The sequence below is a fragment of the Drosophila mauritiana genome, chromosome 3R (assembly GCF_004382145.1).
Source record: "Drosophila mauritiana strain mau12 chromosome 3R, ASM438214v1, whole genome shotgun sequence".
Classification (NCBI taxonomy): domain Eukaryota; kingdom Metazoa; phylum Arthropoda; class Insecta; order Diptera; family Drosophilidae; genus Drosophila; species Drosophila mauritiana.
In genome coordinates this window covers 20,353,092-20,374,024 of record NC_046670.1, presented here as the reverse complement: position 1 = coordinate 20,374,024, position 20,933 = coordinate 20,353,092, and the positions used below count along the sequence as shown (strand labels likewise).

At 44.0% G+C, this 20,933-nt stretch overlaps 4 protein-coding genes across 5 annotated transcripts in view; 2 read left to right on the top strand and 2 right to left on the bottom strand.

Annotated features, from left to right (window-relative positions):
- The window catches only part of LOC117143240 (myb-like protein AA), a 63,409-nt gene extending 49,705 nt beyond the window's left edge, over positions 1–13,704 (top strand). For both annotated transcript variants that reach the window (XM_033307791.1, XM_033307792.1), the window contains 2 exons: positions 9,666–10,193; positions 10,340–13,704. In XM_033307791.1, the coding sequence (XP_033163682.1) occupies positions 9,738–10,193; positions 10,340–12,190 (2,307 nt within the window). In that variant the 5' untranslated portion in view covers positions 9,666–9,737 and the 3' untranslated portion in view covers positions 12,191–13,704. The remainder of the gene's footprint in view (positions 1–9,665; positions 10,194–10,339) is intronic.
- Positions 13,705–14,895: 1,191 nt separating this feature from the next.
- Positions 14,896–16,789, bottom strand: LOC117145500. Its single transcript, XM_033311181.1, has 2 exons — positions 16,316–16,789; positions 14,896–16,257 (listed from the first exon to the last, which is right to left on the bottom strand). The coding sequence occupies exons 1-2, from the start codon at positions 16,787–16,789 to the stop codon at positions 14,896–14,898; spliced, it is 1,836 nt and encodes a 611-aa protein (XP_033167072.1).
- A 50-nt stretch (positions 16,790–16,839) lies between these two features.
- LOC117145640 lies at positions 16,840–19,676 on the bottom strand. Its single transcript, XM_033311360.1, has 3 exons — positions 19,064–19,676; positions 17,171–18,503; positions 16,840–16,874 (listed from the first exon to the last, which is right to left on the bottom strand). The coding sequence occupies exons 1-3, from the start codon at positions 19,490–19,492 to the stop codon at positions 16,840–16,842; spliced, it is 1,797 nt and encodes a 598-aa protein (XP_033167251.1). The 5' UTR covers positions 19,493–19,676.
- Positions 18,571–19,271, top strand: LOC117143666 (kunitz-type serine protease inhibitor nigrescinin-4). Its single transcript, XM_033308447.1, has 2 exons — positions 18,571–18,674; positions 18,728–19,271. Exons 1-2 carry the CDS (start codon positions 18,608–18,610, stop codon positions 19,027–19,029), a joined length of 369 nt encoding a protein of 122 aa, XP_033164338.1. The 5' UTR covers positions 18,571–18,607; the 3' UTR covers positions 19,030–19,271.
- Positions 19,677–20,933: the final 1,257 nt, after the last annotated feature.

Genomic DNA, 20,933 nt, shown 5'->3' with positions numbered 1-20,933 from the left:
ACTTTCTTTTCTTTTCAGCCAGATGTAAACTTCTTGGACTAGCCGAAAACAGCAAAAAAACACATCTCAATTGTAATTATTGTATTGATTGTGCAAAATTCGGGCATTCGGGCGTTGCTCATGCAAATTATCGATTCGATTCGTTTCGATTTGGCGTCTGGCACGAGTTGCTTTTATAATTAAAATGCAGGCAAAACGGGAAAGAGTTGCGGTCAGTCTGGGCTACCGCAAAATGTATAAATTATGCAAAAAAGGTATTCGAACGAGAGAAACAAAATAAAAAAACACCGAGACCTTAAAATTCATATTGTTAGCAAACGTGGGCATTGTTAGACGCCTAGCCGCACCGCGATTGGTCCACTGAAAGTTGGCTCATTAGCATGTTAGGCACACGCCCCACACCGCAACACACGCCCCAAAAAAAAAAACCGAGGGAAGGAAAATATCAAACAGCAGGTTGAGCCTCCCCCTGATAATGCCCAAAATGCCCCAACATAGTTATATAGAGTTATCTAGCCCAGATTGCCGATTGCGGTGGCTCGTTGGCCGCGATGCTGTGGCAATAAATCAAAATTATTATCCACACATTTGACTTTTTAAGGCAGCGCATGCATTTTGGCCATTTATGGCCGCCTCGGTTCCTGCTTGCCCGATCCGTTAGCGTTGCTAGTCTCTGGCCAACGGCCTTTGAAAGAATGCCATATGCGATAGATACTCGATGGTAGTCCAAGTAGTCGCAGTTAGTCCCGTACTCCCGTGCTTCCATACTCCCGTAGTCATCGAAACAGTGGCGCTGGCATTGGCTTATCTTGCGGACGCAATCTGCGACCTGGAGCCGGAGCTGAAAACCTGGATCTGGCCGCATTTGAATATGACGCACGAGTGAGCCAACTAGGGTGTGTGCCTCAGTTACAGGCAACTATCCGCAGCAGCCAAAGACCCAGTGCCAGTGGCCAAAAGCAAAAACCTGGCTTTGCTTTTTGACTGTGACTTGCGGTGAACACGCTTGATTTTCGATCGGCGATAAGAAATTTATAGTTTCGGCTTAAAAGGCATTAGAGTGTAATATATTTAAAGTTTGGCATCGTATCTATATAGCTACATATATTAAACAAGTAAAGGAGGCTCTGGCAGCCCATTGTTGCCAAGGCATTCTGCGACTCGGCCCGTGGGTGTGTAAATCTATATGCAAATATTTGCATGCCCAGTCGCAATACAAAAGACTTAGGCAACGAACTTGGCTACCTAGACCGCTTGTCATAAAGTCATGCGGCAAAAGAAGTGCGAGCAGCACAGCGCACTAAGACCATATTCTTTATAGATCAAGTACATGCAATCAATAAGTTGGGGACCGCAGAGTTATGGCCGATTTGCACGGTGTCTGGCAAAGCGAATAAAATAAATTGGTAAATCTATAAAATTAACGATTTGTTTTACTTGATGAATGGAATTATAAGGTGTTCGGTAGTGGCTTAGGCAAATTATTTAATTGACTTTCAATTGACTTTGCCAACTAATATAACGTGCTAAATAGATACAAATAACAGAACCCATTAAGCTTTACATTTAATAAGGCAAAGTCGGGAAAAAATATGGGAGTATATTATAGAACCATTATAATAAAATCAAGTGCAAAGTTATTAAATCGATTATAGATTGATCTTGAGAAAAGATTCTGTCAGCACCCTTGACTTAAGCTTGCTTATAATAAGTTTGCTTAAAATTCTCGCTTGCTCGTTCTAAATATCGACTATAAGTTTATGAAAAGTATATTGCCCAGTTTAATTTCCGTAGAACTTATGGATATGACTATGCGGCCCGTGGGATATTTCCCTTAATTAAGCGGTCTGGCTAACGCAATCATTTTCTTAGGCCTTCTTTCCCATTCCCAAGCACTTAATCCAACATAATCCAGCTATAACCATACTTACCAGACGCGACAAACTCTTGCAAATTCATTTCTATGCAAATTTCTAGTTTCCATTTGGATTTTTTCCTGGAGTTTCACTTTCAATTTGTATTTGTATGGTTTTTGGTGCTTTTGTCACAGTTTCGTTTCGTTTCTGTAGGTGCATTGTGTATTGTATGTTTGGTTCGGGGTATATGACAATGTGTTTGGCTCGATTCGCTTCGCGTTGAGTTGAGTTTCTTTTGTCTAGCAGCTGAAATTGTTTTATATGGTAAAATACAATTTGTGCAACTGGCAAAAGCGACAAACAACAACAGGCTAAGCATCCTTTGCTATATATTGAAAGTGAAGTCTCTTAGCATATTTGCAGCATTTTCTGTTGCTGTTTGTAGCTGCTGTTTTACTCTGTGAAATTTGCATATTTGCGCACAGCTGCTTTTTTCTATTTCTCCGGTGCTTTTCTTCACTTGCCGCTGGCTGTCTCTTCTATTGCATTAATTTTGGCTTCTTGTTGCCGTTGTCGTTGTTGTCTTCGTCGTGGCTAATATGGTTGCTGCTGCAAATGTTGCACTGATGTTGCTGATGCCGTTGCTGCTGCAGCAGGCAGTGCTGCTCTTTTATTGCTCATGTGCAGCATTTGTCGTTGGTTACCACATTCTGCAGCTCAGGCGGTTTGTAATTAATGGTTAATTAATTGAAACGAAGTAGCTGACAATCTTAATGATCCGTAATTTGTTATTATGGTAATTTATACAAGCAGCGGCAACAAGAGCAACACCAACACACTGAAGCCTCTGCTCTCAGTACCTGTTGTTGCTGTTGCCATTGCCCTACTGCTGTTGTCTTGTAAGACATATAGAAATAAAAATTCATTAGCTTCTGAGCTGAGTGAGTTCGTATGACGGCGACAATTGTCTAATTGCAGTCACGAGCAATTTATGTACCTCGTTCAGCTATGAGTTATACATATCACCATGTCCGCTATATTTATATATATTTATATCGGATCAAATCGGATCGGCTTTACATATATGGCCAGAGCAACGCCCACAGGTGGCCCTAAGAGCCGGGCCATAACAATAAATTGTGCTTAGCCGTGTGGCAGAGCCAAAAGGCAGCGAATAATGTCAGAGCCAAGAAATGTCAGACTGATGGCTGCCTGGCCTCCCACCCATTTCGCCCACTCCCACTCCCACACCCACTCCTCCCCTTTTTTACAAATATTTTTTTTCTAGCTTTTGTTGCCACCGGGAAGATGAGCACGACTGGCGAACAACAAACAACGGGCTAGAAATTTGCATCTTGACGAATTTAATGATGATGATGAAAAAGACGCCACAGAGGGAGAAATCATTTCGATCGAGGCAAATAAAGCGAAAAAGAAGAAACTTCAAGGAGCCCACAGACAGCACACGATGTTTGTTGAAGGCATTTTGGGATGTGGGAGTGGGAGTGTTGGATGCTGCTGCCGTTCCCGTTGCTTGGAAAATATTTATGAAGATGCCTTTTGGGTGGCATTGCGGAATGTTTGACGTTGGCTGTCTCATGTCAAGTGCTGTGTCGTTTGATGGGCAAGTGAAAATATTTTCATTGCACTCTGACATGACAGCCAAACAAATTACTGGGTAGGATATTACGGCTCTTTTGGTGTGTACACACACCTATGAATGCCGCCAAACAGCCTGACCGGTTAAATGGCAATAATGAATGGCAGTCAGCCTTCAAACTAAATACATGGGAGCGTCACCCTTTGTCTGTGCTGATTAGCCAGAATTTCTGGCCATTCCTGGCCCGGTCTCCTTTGTTTGGCTGCCAAGTGGCGCCTGCAGCGATCACGTCACAGACTCTCCGACACAAAACAGCCACAATTGTTGGTTTTCTTTTCGCCAATTTGATTGTTAGCCCAGAGCTCACGATTTGGTTTCAATGTCTTCGACGGCGGCGTCGGTGGTGGTGGCTCGACTCTACTCGTTTGGCTAAATCAATAAAGTTATCATGATTCCGGGCAGAGGCGTCTCACCACGTAAATGCTTTAATACTTTAATTTCTATATATTTTCATATCAATCCAATTTGCCTGTCAAAAATGTTTGCTCACTCGGCGGGGTGAACGCCCACCCACCCCAAGACATAATCAAAAATTCAGGAAAATATATCTAAACTCAATTAACATGTCACGCTTGGGCAATGAATGCAGTTCTGTGTTTCTTTCCAGATTTTGTGTTCAAGCTTTTTGTTTCTGGTTTGTCATTATTATGTCGCCAGTCAAAAAGCCAACTGAAAGTAAAGGCTGCCAAAATTCGTGCGCTACCGTTTTACAATGACTTAGAACAGCAACAGCAGCAGCGGCGGCAGCTGAAAAAATTAACTTGTTAAAATGCAAATTTCTGTGACTTGGGGGGCTGTCCGTCCGCTCAGTTCGGCATTTAGCCTTGTTATTACTCTGGCATCGGCATTGAGACCGTTCGTTCCCGTATTGATTTTGATAAATGACCCCGCTCCAAACAATTGCCAATCATATTTTTCTGGGTTGGGTTCTGACTAACCGACTAACTGGCCCAAAATTGATTGAGCGCTGCACTAATTAAGGCATTAATCACGTGGCCCAAGAGAATGTATGACGAGCTAACTGTAAGCCAAAAAGTGGGTCTACACTGTGAAAAGTTGCTGCACTGATGTCTATTTTATTTTACGTGTAAAACGTGGTGGAACCATGTATTTTGCTGAGTGTAAATGCTGGCGTTGCACTTAAGACGCTGTGAAAGTCGCAGGCGGGCACACGAAAATTTTCACCCAAAACATCAGCAGGGGGCTGCCGCGAGAGTGTGGGCCGCCAAGATGGACATGTTCTGATACAAGTTTCATAGCAAATTTGAAATTTATTGTGCCATGTTGCGGCGTTGCAAGGCACGACAGCAACAGATGCAACAGCAACTGCAGCAGCAACATCAGTTGCAACAGCGGGAGCAGCACCCACTGGCGCAAGGCCGTTAGGCACTCTCTTGGCCTTATTTGGCGGACAGTATTTATGCAGATTCGCCGCGTGGGTGGCACAACACTTTCTACTTCCAGCCTGCACTTGCCAATTTGCGTTCGTGGCAGCTAGCTGCTAGCTGGTTGCCCTATTGATTCGTGGCTCTGATTGCCTTATGAGCTGTCTGCTTGCTGCCTAATGTTCGCATAATGTTTATGGTCAAACATATAAATGAAGGAAACGATCCTGAAGCAGCAGCATCATTGCATCCGACAGTTGACAACAGCGGCGGAAGACTTCGCATGCGAGTCCAAATGTACATAAGTCCCAATGTGGCCAAGACGCAAGACGGACAGCGGGCCAATCAGCAACATCTTCGTTAGCTGGCTGCCCCTTCATGCAGTTGCTTTTACGGCTTTGTCATTAATCAAATGGAATTGAAATGCGCCGCGTGTACATCACACGCCGTGGTTGTAGCTGTTGCTGTTACCGCCGAGCAGCGCCCATTTGGAGTTTGCCATTTTTGCGCATTTTAATCATGCCCGTCTCGCCTGTAGTTATTTGGCGTTTTTTTATACGCCTGGCTATGCCAAAGAGATCTGCGCCAGCTGATAAAGCAATGGCATTGCCGTTGCCGGTTGTTGCTTGTTGGTTGTTGCTGCTAACTGTTGCTGGTTGCCGATGCACTCAGAAAAAACTAGTACCAAATTTGACATACTTTTATATCCGAACACATTACGCTTAAAACATTCTCAAAGCATTGAAAACGTATTCCCAACAATATTTTAAGAAAGATTTCTAAAATGAATAGATAGATAATTTATCCTGCAGAACAAATATGAATTTTGATTACTGTCTAGTTTTATGCTCAGTGTTCCTCAACGCCAACGCAGGCAGCGGCCAAAATGATTAATACATCTTGATGCGATTTGGTTTGTAACGCAGGCGCAATAAAAACGCGACTTTTGATTGACAATGGCAGCAAAAAGCCTGAGATGCCGGCCGTTGATTACTTCATTAGGCGGGGTTCGAAAGTTGCCTAGTGCAACGGGGAGAGGACCATTTGATTCAATTATGCATTTGCATGCAATTGAAGCATAAGCCCAATTCACTGGCATCCCCATGCCAGCTGCAGCCGGCATATTTTCTTATCAGCCGCCAGTTCGCTGAGCTATTGGTCAATTGGTCAGCAACTGACTACCAACAGCAACTACTGGCATATCCGGCTCTATTTGGTTTTTTGGGGGCAGGCTCTCAACTGGTGGGCGATAATTATCTGGCTGAAAAATGATCGACTGCCTTATGGCCAACTTTGTCTCACTTGGCTAACGATGACAATTTGCGGTGCAGAAATTTGCAGCTGCAAGCTCCCGTGCGTTTTTGATGCGTTTTACGAGCGGTCTTCGAATGGGTTTCGTAATTTATGCGTCGCTTGGGAATTTAGCAATTTGAATATGCACAGTCGTTTATTATTGATAGTCAACATTACGATTACTCAACAGGCCATGCAGGTGAATCCCAAAAGTATGCAGCAGAGTCAAGTTCAAGCTGCTTTCTTCATCATTAAATATGTGCCAGACGTGATTAACCCATTTTTACCCGCACAATTATCACATTGTGCACGCGCACACACCGCGTATACGCAACGCGAAACGCCCCATCGTTTATCTCAATAAAAGTGATTACGAGTCGATGAGACGACGACTGCCGCTTTCCACTGATGGCTCCATTTTGGCCAATCGAAGTGCAATTTGATTGCGGTACGTGAATCAACTTGCCTCAAAGTCGCCAACCAGCAGGTTTTTCCATTTCCCCACCGCCAGCCACAGCCACATTGTCTTCCTTTGCGCTTTGGTCTTCTTTTATGAAATCAGGCGAATTATTTTAATTGATTGAGCCACCGCTAGAGGGGGTGCTGGTGGTCCGGCCAGGCGGTTTAAGTATAACTACAACTGGTTTCGGTTTTTATGCGCACGCATTTGACGATTGGTAATTGAAACTTGTTAGTGAAGACATTAAAAAATCGTTTAGCACGGTATTTGGGTTAAAAATGCGTGGAAAATCGTGCAGTCAAAGCGACAATATCGCCAAGAAAAAGCGGCCAAAGCAGAAGCAGCCAAAGCGTGTGATTTTCATTGATTGTCTTGAAAGAGTGGGGGTTAACTATAACCAAGCAAGCTGGAGAAAATTGTGTAACCGCAATATAAAAATTCCTGCACATAAACTAATCTCAGACGATGGCTGCCTATTGACTACTGCTGTTTTCCTTGTCATTTATTTATTTTTTTTGCTTGACGCCCGCAACAAAGACGTAGCTTATGGGACGCTAATCATGGCCGGGCTAGACCAAAGAAATTGTGCCGAAAATTGCCACATTTTTGCACATATTTCTTAAGCATTTGCCTTTGTCTACCGCAATTTACATAGTCGAATAAATCATGGGCTGCCTCGCTACCAAATTGTGTGAATAAATATGCCAGAGAGCGAGGTTAATTAAAAACATTTAAGTTATTGAATCGTTTGTTATTTATGGCCCATAATCGAATACCCCCACCGCTCCAACAGTCAACCCGAAACATAAAACCCATCATGCTATCATGTTTTTTAAATGATGCCGCCTCAGGCTGTTTGCATTGGCCAAAATGCGCTAACAATTTCTACGATTACGATTGCGATTACCATGCAGCATCAGACCCCCAACCCATCCTATTCACCATTCGTATTCGAATTCGCATTCGCATGCATCTTCATCATGGCTTTGGCTGAGAAGATGCATGTGCCCGGCACATGCACATCCACATCCAGCAGATACGAAGATATATCCATGGCGACCACGTCCATGATTGGCTGGCCGCCAGTTATATGAGCACGTCTCCTTTGGCTCTATAGCTGACTGAATGGCTGGATGGCCAACTTTCTTTCTTTCCCGACTCGGTCCCGCATCCAAATCACAATAATCGTGCTCAAATTAGTCAATATTTGAGCGCCAAAATGCTCAAACAAAGGCTTATTATTTTATTTCATATTTTTTGCCCGTTCTGTTTGGCGCTTTTCCCCGCTGCTGGCCATAAAGTATATATAAAGTAATTTCTGCATTTTAAACATGATTATTAAGTAAACTACTAGGCAGACATCGGTGCCGCTGTCAGTTGGCAGGCAAATGACCACAAATGATTACGCAGCGTTTCAGTTTTGGTGAAATTTCATTTTTTTTATTGTCAGTTTTTTTTTTCTTATTTCTTGGCCGTTGGAGCAGCGATAAAGGCGAGGGAAAAGCCGGGAAACGAGCTCACCTCGAGAGCCTTAAAAATGTTAACTGACCGCTTCCCAAATGGCCTGCACTTGTTGGCCAGCCTTTGCCTCCTTTAAGTGGCCCCACCGATCAGGTGTTGATGCTGCTCACCAACACGTAGAAAAAAAGGACTATATTGCACAAATATACATTATGCTTTTCACGTTTTAAGCCAAAAAGAATCAATTATGTATAATGCCTAATTTAGTTTAAAAAAAACCCACTTTTCAGGACAAATTCAAAAATTTGGCTTATACTATTTTAAATAGTTTTAAATTAATTTTAAAAAATCAATTTTATGTAACTTATGAAACCTTTGGTTGAGCATTTTTCAGCGAAAACAGAATGTTATTCTCAGTGCCTGCTGCCGTTTTCGCTATTTCCAGATTCCCCTGCCAGTTTGATTTCCCCTCAGATATTGCACTTAAAAGTTTCTACAGCAGCAGCATCTGAAATATTTTCCAACAGCGGCATTTTCTCTACGCTGCTCTGCCCTTATCTAAAGTATGCAAGCCAGCTCTACGAGCCATGCAAATTTGTTAAGTCATTTTTGTTTGTGGTTCTCACGCTGCCAGGCCGTAAGGTCCATTTTTCATGCACACATAAGCCCAACCGACTGGGAGTCAGTTGGTTTCCATGTCGGTGTCAGTGTCAGTGTTTTGGGGTAACCAAACCACAAAACAAACAAACAAAAAAAAGGAGTAGAATCAATTTGACAATTTGAACATTTGGCACATTGGCCAGAACACGACTGGGGGGTACGTTTGCGATACGCTAACTGAAATAACCACAGACATACAGTTCGATCACCTTAGGGGTACGCCCGATATGGGCTACACGGTAGCCAATATATATATATATATATTTTTGCAAACTATTCTAAATGCCGAGCACTTGCCGAATCTATGCAAATGAAACAAGTCGAGAGTGAAACAAAAAGTGCTGGCCAAATTGTGGAAAAAACTGTCGCAGCGACAGGTTGGCAGAATTTGGCATTAGCCAAAAGTCCGAGAGATTTACGAGTCGAGCACGCCAAATGTGTTTACACTTTGTCACCCTTCTGTCAGTTTGATTTATTTGTTTGCAGATAGCCGGCTAGCTGGCCAGCTAACTGGCTAAGAGGCAGAGCCGGCCGAGACTGCCTCAAATTAAAATGCAAGTATGGCCGGAATGCAGGCTCGGGCCATGTGGCTAGAATGAGCGAATGCGAATGACTGATTGACTTAAGTGGCCAACTGACAAGTGGCTTTAATCAATTGGTGTGACTTTTAATGCAGGCCAGGCCCCAATGCGCGTGTGTGTGTGTTGGAGAAATTGAGAAACCAAAACCGAAAGCGAAACCGAAGCGAAATCGAAACCGCTGTAAACAGGTGTATGGGTATTTTAAGAATTTTTCACTTAAAATAAGAGCGGGAAGAATGTAGCATACAAAGTCCTGATAAAGTCGCGTTATGAATACAATAACTAATTTTGCAATCTTCTCTTATCCAGCAAACCCCTTAACTTGGATTTAACCAGTACCTGGTTCTTAAAGGCGCTACTCTGGCGCTTCAAGCTCAGCAAATGATCGGCACCGAGGATATGTCCGCAGCGGCTGGCATGGACATCAGCGAGTCCTTTCGTGCCGAGGATCTCTCGAAGGCGGACTTCTTTGACTTTGTGACCGGTCCCGATATGGGCATCGGCATAGGTGTGGGCGTGGGCGTGGGTGTGGAGTCGTTGGGCGTCAGTCTGCATCAGCAGCAGCAACAGCACCACCAGAACCACCAACAGCCGCCCCACAGTCATAACGGCCACAACAACAACAATAATAATAACAACCACGTCCAGGTGGTGCACCAGCCCATTACGTCGCAATCCCAGCAGCAGAGCCTCTGCGGTGGTGCGAGAACCAACAGCAACAACATGATCCACGACGGCGGAGGCGGTGGTGCAGGCAGTGGCGGTGGAGTCGTGGTGCCCGTGGGCAACCGCAACGGCACCAGCAACGGTGGCGATCCCACGTTACAGGGCTACGAGGTACGCTATTAACTTAATTGCACATATACAAACACTTCTTAAAAACAAAACGTTAAAAAATATATTTTTAGATACTATCAGATAGTAGTAAATTGTTCTAGTTGCAACTACAACATTCACTCCAAATCATCTCTCACTCTTTTCAGTTTTGGCACCAGGACAAGGACAACAGTCGCCTTGACTCCAACTCGATTTTCGAGGACCTCGATCGCTACTGCTGGCAACAGCAGCCGGTCACAACCAGCGCCAGCAATGGTGGATCCGCCAGCACCAATCAGCCCAGTCCCACCTCGCCGCAGGGTCACCTCCAGCAGCAGCAGCAGCAGCAACACCAGCAGCATCAGCAGTTGCAGCAGCAACAGCAGCAGCAACCGAATGCGAACAGCTCGTCGGCGGCTTCTAGTGGAGCGGGAAGCAGCAGTGACACGATCAGCAGCCTGGACACCACCGATGGCCAGATCTACACCCTGACAGTATTAAATGGAGGCGAGCCCTGGCTGAAGCGCTCGGAGGCGGAACAGCTGCCCACTTCGCTGGATCTGGACAGTCTGCTGGGCAGTTTTCCGGGCTACATCAAATCAGAGTATCCCTACGACGATAGTGGCTTTAGTACGGATGGCAAGGATGTGATCGGCAATGGAACGGATGGTCTCAGCAGTATTTCCCAGGCACAAAACCAGGGTCAGCAGGCACAACAGACGCTGCCCTCGCTGGTCACGGCCATCTCGTTGGCGGGTGGTAATGACTTGGGCCAGCAGTTGGCTCAATTCCAGAATAACAACAACGACTGGCACATGGCGGATCACAATACGGAAACGGAACAGAGCACAGCGGAATCGCTGCTGCGGAGTGCCCTGCAGGGAAAGGGTTACGCCAAGGGTTTGCACATGCAAAACGGTTTGACCATGCCGGTGGTCAAGGATGAGGACATGCGACGTTTGCTATTTGCCGATGAGGCAGCCGCTTTGGGCTTTGCGGACTCCACTTTAAGTGCCGCCCAGATGTTCGACGAGGCCCAGGGCATCCATCTAAGTTCCCAACAGCAGCAGCAACAACAACAGCAGCAGCAGGCACATAATGGAAATGCCAATATTCTGGTGGACGATATGTTCCTATCGCTGGAGAATGCCTTCAGCGATGATTTCGAGAAGATCAAGCGCATCGCCAACGAAGTGCAGCAGTTTTGCAGTGCTGGTTCGGCAGGAACACCAACTCCCGGGGATTACGTACCCTCCAGTGATGTGCTGATGCAAATCTCACCCAGTCCGGCAGTTGCATCGGCCGGTCAATTGCAGCCACCGCAACCTTTGAAGCCGGAGGTCAGCACCTCCACATCACCCACATCGGCGGTGGTGGCTTCCGCCGCCAGCAACCATGTCCGCTCCGGCGGAGGTGTTGTCAAGCCCAAGAAGGCGTACAAACGGAGCAGTAGTAATAACAATAATCCGAATGTGGCCAACAACAACCAGAGTACTGGTGGCAATCCGCTGATAGCAGGCAGTGGAAGTGGCAGCTCCTCGTCGAGTGGCAGTGCCAGTAGCAGCAGCAATAGTCCGCCAGCCAATTCCGGCGGCAGTTCATCCTCCTCCTCGGGCAGCACGCAGCGAAAGGAACGCTCCCTGCACTACTGCTCCATTTGCGCCAAGGGATTCAAGGATAAGTACTCGGTGAATGTGCACATACGCACGCATACGGGTGAGAAGCCCTTCGCCTGTTCGCTTTGTGGCAAGAGTTTTCGGCAGAAGGCTCATCTGGCCAAGCACTACCAGACGCACATGACCCAGAAGAACAATGGAAACATAATCAAGGGAGGGTCCGGCAAGCACCAACGATCGAGTGGATCCTCGGCGGGATCGGCCAGTGCCTCGCTCAACCAGCGGCAACAGCAACTTGGTGGAGGAGTGGTGCCTCCTTCGCTGCCCGTGATGATCAGCAATCCCAATACGCCACCTGGAGGAGTGCTGCCACCTGCCAATGGACTCCTTGCCAATCGGTAGTGAGCACCGGCAGCGGGGATTCCCCCGACTTAACTATTTCTTGTTCCTTACTCACAAATTACAATATACACAGATACACACACACACAAATGAAAGTGTAGAGAAACTATTACTACTGTTAATACCTAAATACTCGTACTCCCAAACTCGAATTTACGTCATTGATGAATTCCTATTTCAGCTTTCTGTGCAATTCCTATATGCCCACACACACACAGACAAACAGACAGACAGACAAACACACACTCGAAGCACTTCCAAATACAATACTCAACTTAATGTACATTTACTCAAACAAATTAAATTTAAATGTGCCAAATTTTGAAGATTTTAATAACTAAAGTTAAACTAAAGTATAAATAGTTATGCTAGGCGCGTAGAAATAGAAGTGTAACGAAGCTAATGAAGCAATTCCACGAGTGGTGATATCAAAAAGAGGCCAAACGCTTCCTTGGAAAACGATAAAGGCAATTCCTTAAAGAAATCCCCCCAACTAGAATAATTACCGCCTTTGAATTTTCGATTTATATGCCAAGTTTCCTGATCACCCGCAGTTCTTCAGAGTCTTCAAGTTGCCCAGCCCGATGCGTGTTTGCTGTAAATTAAAAGTATTTGTTTTCTAAGTTGCTCTGCCCAAATTAGCATAAATTTGTTTGCTAGTGTTAATGTATATATTATATAAACGCGTTCATAATTTTAGTAGTAGTATTTTATTAGTTGTTAACAGAGGGAATGCCAAATATTTGAGGGAGGAACACTGACCTGAGGCACTAAATTCGAAACGCATCCTCCGGAGCTCATCCTACAGCAATTTCCCGCTCCTTTCTCCTTCAAGGATCTCTTTGATCTCTTGGGCCGAGTGTTAGCCAACTTCGAAGGCATTCAGCATAAATAAAGGGGGGCACAAGCATTACCTTACCAACTACTTACTTTTACACAACATATGTTCAGCAAACTCAGCTTGCACTTGCCATTATTTTTGTATTTGATAAACAACGCAACACACAAGGCGCATTACTAAGGCGAAATTCCCTATAATTAAAGATAACACACCACATTCACCCAACTAGTGTATTGTTTAGGCTAAGCTAACTGATAAATCAGCCGTAGTTAGTGGTTAATTAAACTGCCAATTATTTTGTGATAGTTTTTAATGGACAATAGTTTAGATTACGCAAGAAATATCTTCAATGGTGTTTGGGTTATGTAACGTTTTTAACGATTTGTTATAAACTGTGTACACTTTGCAATACGAGTATTTTCTGCTAATTTATTGAACTTCATAGTTTATGTACATAGAGAACGATCCTTGTTTATATCCAAGCCTAGGCTAAGCCACGCATTGAAATCTTAGTTAAATCTTTGTTAGTTATTATTTATGCACACACACACAAACATGAAACACACATACATACACACACACACCATCCATCTGCAGTTAAGTTTTGCATTAATTTTTTTAGTATTGCAAGCATTAAAAATAAAGAAATCTAAAACGTTTTATTGACAATTAAGATGCGCCCCGTGTCCGCTGTTTGGGTCCGACGTGGGTTAATTAGTTTCAGCTCGTTACGCAGATGGCGGATGAAGATGGCAGATGGGTCTGGCCGAGGTCTGAAATGATTTTCTCCAATAAAGGAGCTGAGTGTACACGAAAGCGCATGCAGCTGCGCATGTCAACAACGGATCGCAACAACTGCAGCAGCAGCGGCAACTGCAACAGCAGCATCAGTGCAGCAGCAGGCGCATCAGCAGGCAGGCGGCACTTGTCAGTCAAAATCAAAGTACCCGGCCCCAGACTGCCGGCATCGTTTGGCGGGGGGCTACAAATGCGTGCCATCAGCGTAGATTAGAGAAAATTTTTCACTTCACGATCGGTGAAACACGACTTGTTCACTTAAAAAAAAGCGTGGGTACTTTCGGATTTCCATAACTATTGGATTCTCTAAACAAATGCGGTAGCAGATCATCAATTTAAGAGCGAATTCTTTAGTGCATTCATCGGAATATCGATCATTTTTTCGACCAATTTTTGAAATGATTAATAAGTTATAAAATAGTTAATAAAATATTTGGTTTTACCAAAAATGGCATATCCTCTCAAAACTGAAAGGCGTCATTAGCGTATAGTGCCCTAGATCTTGATCACTTTAAGCCCAAATGATAGTTAACCATTTTTACGTCGCGTGTACCGCTGATGGTGATGCCTCCACTGCCGGCCACGTCGTTTGAGATCGAAACATGTCGATTAGGGAATTTCAAGAGGCGCCAGTGGCCGTCGCACAGGTGGCTAACATCAGCGCACCTTTGGGGGAGCTCAAACACACTGGGTATTCGGTGTTCAGTGTTCAGTGTTCAGCTGCCACTGCGGCAAGCACGCGTCTTAATTGCTTTTGATGTTGAACTCTGAGCCGGCGAGCTGCAGTGCAAATATTTGCACAATGGAAATCGGGAACATTCGATACCCGGAGTGGGGTATGCGAAACGAAAGGAAAGTCATATTTGATGGCTAGACAAATAACCATAAAGCAGCTGGAGCTGTGAAACTACACGAGCCGTAGTCGTTACAACTACGAGCTCCCTTCGTTTAGGTAGCAGGCCTTTACAACTAACGTAAATCGATTTATGTGTTTAGTGTCTTAAACGATAATTTTACGCATACTATGGTTTTTAAACAAGCCGTACGCTTTGCCACGAAACTCTTTTTATTTTTTGTTTCGTTGCATAAAATGTGTTGGGAAAATGGTTTTAGTTTTTAACGTGTGCGCCAAGTTTTCCAGCAGCCAAACTAGCGAGGATAATACTACCATGAAAGCATATCCATACCACACATACTGCAGATCCTGGATCTGCATGGCCCTGAATTCACGATGAGGACTTAAGTCCACAAAGTGCATCTCACCCGCATCAATCAGTTCCGAGAAACCGGTGGTTATCCAGTGAAAGTAAAGTCCTGTTTCGGCCAATTCCATGATCAACTTTTGCACCGGCTCCATAAAAACCGAGTTTTCATGCAAGGGAAATCCGAAGGGTATATTGTTGAAAAAACAAAAATCGTCCCGTTTTTGGAAAAGTGGTCTGGAGAAGACCTTTTGCTGTTCGTTGATCAAAACCCATCTATTAGTGGTTATCATGTAACCATATCTCGTGTCCAACGTGTCACGAAGTGCCAAATATCGATTGAAGTCGGGTTCCACCAGGAACATGGTCTCGTACTTCCGAAACTCAAGGAGACGACCAACAAGCTCTGCATACTCGGGCTTCCACGCTACCACTTTCAGTTTTGAGGCCAAAATATCATCATACGTTCGTAAAGGCGGCTGCTTTGGTGCACTGGTCACATAGCTGGAGAAATAGGAGTTGTACCAGGCGGTGATCAGGATGCCCAGCACACAAATCTCCAGATAAATACCCCGTACAAGAGTGGGAGCTCGGAAAACTTCCACGAAGGATTGTCCCAGTACTCCTCGCAAGCAGCTGTCGTGGAGCAGGAACTCACTGATGTTAGTTGCATAGCCATGCAGACGCAAAGTGCTGGCCAGGAGACAGGATATCATTACCAGGGTACCCAGAGTTAGCAGAAAAGCAGCCAGCTCAAAGACCCTAGTGTAATACTCAAATGGTGGCACATCGGCCTCCACCGGCAGCATGACGCACCAGTTCATTTGCTCGTACGGATAGCTAAATCCAAATGGGGGAATCGTCGGAAAAGTCAGGGATATGGATATCTCTACGGTCTCATTTCGTACTGCACCAACCGTTTGCATCGATGGAGCAAAGTCCAAAGGATTTTTCGCTTGCAAAGGCTGCACAAACTTTACATTGTACTTTTGCTGAAAGGCAGTCATAAAGTGGCCCACGGTTCCATCATAGACCACATTACCCTTCTTGTTGCGGTAGGCAATCATACGCGGTGCGGTTCCTCCAAGAATCACGGGCATCTCGTAGCCATGTAAATTCCTAAGTCGATCGGGAAAGATGGGTAGAGGTTGCAAACTGGGCTCATAGATGCGCTCTTCTATTTGTAGTATGGGAAAATGTGAGTAGCTGTAGAAGGTCGAGGTAGTCTGATATCCAAAAATAGAGAATATTAAACTCATAAATTCTAAGCTTCTTTACACCCACCTCAAAGTCCTGGAAAACAACGATCACATTCAATAGTTTTTTACGCCAGCAATTCCTAAACAGTTCGTATAGAAAGTCAGTTGACGCCTCCGATTGGACTAGAAAAATCACTCCAGACGTGGTCATGTGCCTAAGATTCGCGACCAGAGCTGTGAGCAGACCTCTGTGTTCGTCCAGATTTGCATCACTCATAAAAACTAGGGTAACCAGACGTCTGCTAATGCTGTTGTGCAAAAAGTAGCTCACATTTTCATTGAATCGAAGGACTGGCACTTGCACTTCATCCATAATGTCCTTCGTCAACGAAGTGCCGTTCCAAACTTGATCCGACAGACTAAAGTTCCTATTCTTCATGAGCAGCACGTACTCAAAGTCCGATTCCAGTTTCATCGTACCCAGTAATTCAATTACCGTTGCGCCACTGACCAGGCTAATCAGGCAAAGGCCGCCCAGGATCCACTTTGGGCAATCCATCACGACGGTCGAGGGACAACTGCATGACACTGATTGATGCCGCTGCACATTTAAAGGGTTGCTAATGAATCCGCCGACGACGTGGCTAATGGTTAATTCCAATTAGCAGCACACGTTAACAAGTCGCGGGCGAAAAAAGAAAACCAGAAAACATTTCCCAGGGGATTACACAAAAACAGCAGAAATCACCTCAATCAGACAAGTTTGGTTGGAAAATTAACACTACACTCAGGGAATGGTTAATCATTAAAACAATAACAAGTTCCTACTAAAGAAAATTTTATAACAACCTAATGATAATGATTTTATTTTAATAAGCATATCAGTTAAAGAGACAAATTTGTTATTTCCTTAATTTAAATATTTTGGTTTTCACGCAACAAAATATATTTTTTATGTTTTGCCTCATCTTATGTCGCCAAAAACAAATTAACTCAAAAAGAAACACTATTGTGGCCAAGCCAAGCATCCATCCCACAAAGCGCCAAATCTGTATTAAGTCCTCCACTTTCATGGCCCGAAATTCCTTTGGATGACCTCGATCCTCGAGTCCCAATTGTCCTGCCTTGATCATTTCCGTAAAGCTCATGTCTCTCCAGCGACTCAGAAGTCCCGTCGCAGTCACATCCAAAATAAGGCGATCGAAGGGTTCCTTAAATATCGAATTTTTCACCATGGGAAAAACTATGGGAACGGTGTGAAAGACGCAGAGGTCATCCTGCAGGCTGAACAATGGCGAACTGAATACTCTCTGTTGCTCCTTCATCAGTGACCACTTTTCCATTGGCATCATGTAGCCGTATCTGGTGTCGAAAGAGTCACGCAAGTGCAAGAACTCTTTGTAGTCCTCTTCCAGCTGAAAGATCGACGAGTATTTCTTCATGTTTTCCGAAAAGAACAAAAGCATTTCGTACTCCGGCTTCCAAATCACTATCTTTAATTTAGAATGCCTAATGCTCTCATAGCTGGTGAGCTGCGGAAATCTGGGGGCACTGGTCACAAAAGTGGAGAAGTACGAGTTGTACCATGAGGTGATCAGCAGTCCCAGCAAACAGATCAGCAGATAAATGGCCTTTATCAAGGCTGGAGCTCGAAGGACCTCGTAGAAGGATTGAGACAGGACTCCTCTCAGACAGCTGTCATGAAGAAAGTACTCACTAAAACTGACTCTATATCCGTGAAGACGCAGAGCCATGGATAAAGTGAATGAAATCAACACCATGGCAACAATTGTGACCCCAAATGCCATGGGACTGAATACCATGCTGTAAAGCTGACTGTGAGGTACTTCCTCTGGTACTGGCATCATCAGGCACCAGCTCATCAGTTCGATGGGATAAGAAAATCCAGTATATGGAAGTTTGGGATAAATAGCGCCCAAAGCTATTTGGACACTACCATTTTGCACGGCAGCAATTAAATCACGAGCCGGAGAAATGGCAGACTCGTCAAAAGGATATGGTTGAACCAATCTGCAATTATAACGCTGTTCAAAGCTCTTCATAAAGTTACCTACAGGTCCTGAGAAAATCAGTTTTCCCTCCGAATCACGATAGACAATTAGTCGGGGTGAAGATCCACCCAAGGCAATCGGTACCTCATAACCATGAAGATTTTCCAATCGCTTTTCGAATATTGTGGTGATGTTGTCCAAAAGCCTCTCGATAAACTGCAAGACGGGAAAAGGAGTGTAGCTGTAGACAATCAAAGACTCCTGAAAATATTAGACAAATCCCACAGGGCGTGTGATTAATATTTCACAATGACATTTGTATGTTTTCAACACATCAAATACAAACAATAAGTTATTTCACAGACATGAATTTGCTTCACCACATTATACTTTTCTTAATAGGCCTCGGGACTTCTGTGGCACTCAGACATGGTAAGTTATGTTTATAGTTTAAGGAGTCCTACGTAGTAAATCTTTATTTAAAGAGAGGTGTTCGTTCATCGCAAATCCTGGTCCTTGCAAGGGAAATTTTGAAATGTTTGCCTACGATTTGGAAAACAATGTGTGCGTAGAATTCATATACGGTGGTTGTGGCGGAAACCCGAATCGTTTTCAAACTAAAGAGGAATGCATACTTCTATGTAATGCTTTAGCTGATGAAGACGACTACTTTCTAGTTAATACTGACAAAAATGAACAACAAATAACAGATGACACGACGTCATTCAATATAAGCACATTGTCAGAAAGTTCGGAAATTAACACGAAAAGAGAAAACATTAATTAAGAGGTTATTATTTAAGTAATGATTTACAACTTACCATAAAATCTTGAGCAATGGCCACGACATTAAGTAGCTGATGGTGCCAACACCATTCCAACAACGAATTTACTCGAATTGTCGATTTCCTTATAACCAACAGCACTGGTTGTGTGTTTAGCATACGTAGATTGCGATACAAAATTTCCAGTATGTCTTCCGTTGAATCGTTAACAAAAGCTATTGTAAGGACATTATGTGACGGATTTTCGAGCAAGTTATATGTTTCCCTAGAGTGCTCTTTAATTTGAAGCACGGGAACAGGAAGTTGCCACAAGATATCCAACCAAGTCGGATCGAAGTTGCCCAAAAGCAGAACATATTCAATGTTAAGTTCACGCCTCAGTTGATGAAGTAAACTATGATAGGAGCTATCCCCGCCGGGACAAAGGAGAACCAAGGCGACTAACAGTAGGTGCAACTGACCCATGTTGAATGTGGGAATGGTTTTCCACTTCCAACTTATATGTTGTCCTTTCAACTGCCATCAACTGCACCCACGGGAGAAAAGGTGTCGCGAGCAACTTTTGATTTATTTAACAGTGCAATTAAGTTGACACCTTATAGTAATTAAATAATATACATATGGGGCTTAATTTATGCATTCTAATTAACTGAACTGGGTTAGGTATTTCAATGTACCAGTCTCGTTGATCGCCGACAAAAAAAAACAATTATGCCTACAGCTTTTTGGCACGTAATATTGGTTATGCCATGAAAATGTTACAATAAGCCTGGTGGTCATTTTAAAAGGCCACTAAACCGACTAACGATCCCACTAGTAGCACTCCTCCATTTCCTAGCCTTTCCTCCTGTGATGAACACGTTTTCGCACAGGCTTCAATAAACACAAAAACGAAAACCGCCCACATAGCCATTTGGTTTTTTAAAGACGACTCAATTGGGTGTTAAGTTCCCATCTGCGTTCATTTATTGGTATCTGGTATTTGATATCTGTTATTAAGTATAGTTATTTCAGTGGCGTGTGATGAGTGCTAGGAAAACAGTAGCCTTAAACTATAAAGTAAGAATTTATGTGAAGTGGATATAAGAAGAAGAGCGCAGATTGTTTTGAGTCCATACTTAAATGCATATCATATTGCACTTTAAGAGTATAATATCTTCCGAGTCTTATCTTAAGCCCTATTAATTTTTCAATCATTGAAGTTTTTACAAATCCATAAAGAATTAATTCCCTTGAATAGCGAACAATAGCGAGGCTAAATCGAAGCACAAATCTCATTCATATGCGATCCGCCTGACAGATGATCGCTCTTAATGATGCTGCCAACAACAGCATCCACTCGGCTCATTATATTTTTCAAGCAGTTATATGTTTTGGTGCACTTCACTGGATTTGGCTGATGCGTCAGCACTTGACCCGCACTCAGCCCCATCTGGTTGAGTCCCCTCGGATCGTCCTCAGCCTCCTCAGCCTCCGACTGCTCCACCTCGCAGCTCCAATACTCCGATTCCCAGTCGTAGACTCTGTCCCCTGCTGTTGTCCGCCAAATGGAGTTGACGTTGACGTAATGCCCCGCCACTTGAGTAAGTCTCACTCACTCACTCACTCGGCCTTTTTTTGGCTTTTGTCATTTCTGGTTGCTGCTTCTGCTTTTTTGGTATTCTTTTTTTTTTTTTTTTGATGAAGTGCATCATCGTCTGGGGCTGGTCAATTAGCTGCACATTCCGCGTATCTCGCACAAAAAGAGTGGCAGCGTGGAAAGCTCAACATGGCAGGGTTGGTTTCTCATTTTTTGATGTTAAGTTTTTTTTTTGTTTGGAGGTCACGTGGAGTCTTTAATTGGCTGGCCTGGGTTGCGTATGCGATGTCAATTTAGCGAGCAGAGTCGGAGACCCAAAGTTCATAA

What these genes read in the sequence shown, in the direction of transcription:
- LOC117145500 (XM_033311181.1), bottom strand. Translation starts at nt 16,789, where the DNA reads ATGGATTGCCCAAAGTGGATCCTGGGCGGCCTTTGCCTGATTAGCCTG. An exon ending in TTGTTTTCCAGGACTTTGAG is followed by an intron (nt 16,258 to 16,315) that starts GTGGGTGTAAAG and finishes TTTGGATATCAG; the next exon opens with ACTACCTCGACCTTCTACAG.
- LOC117143666 (XM_033308447.1), top strand. Translation starts at nt 18,608, where the DNA reads ATGAATTTGCTTCACCACATTATACTTTTCTTAATAGGCCTCGGGACT. An exon ending in TTCTGTGGCACTCAGACATG is followed by an intron (nt 18,675 to 18,727) that starts GTAAGTTATGTT and finishes CTTTATTTAAAG; the next exon opens with AGAGGTGTTCGTTCATCGCA.
- LOC117145640 (XM_033311360.1), bottom strand. Translation starts at nt 19,492, where the DNA reads ATGGGTCAGTTGCACCTACTGTTAGTCGCCTTGGTTCTCCTTTGTCCC. An exon ending in CCATTGCTCAAGATTTTATG is followed by an intron (nt 18,504 to 19,063) that starts GTAAGTTGTAAA and finishes TAATATTTTCAG; the next exon opens with GAGTCTTTGATTGTCTACAG. An exon ending in AAACATAAAAAATATATTTT is followed by an intron (nt 16,875 to 17,170) that starts GTTGCGTGAAAA and finishes ATTAACCATTAG; the next exon opens with CCACGTCGTCGGCGGATTCA.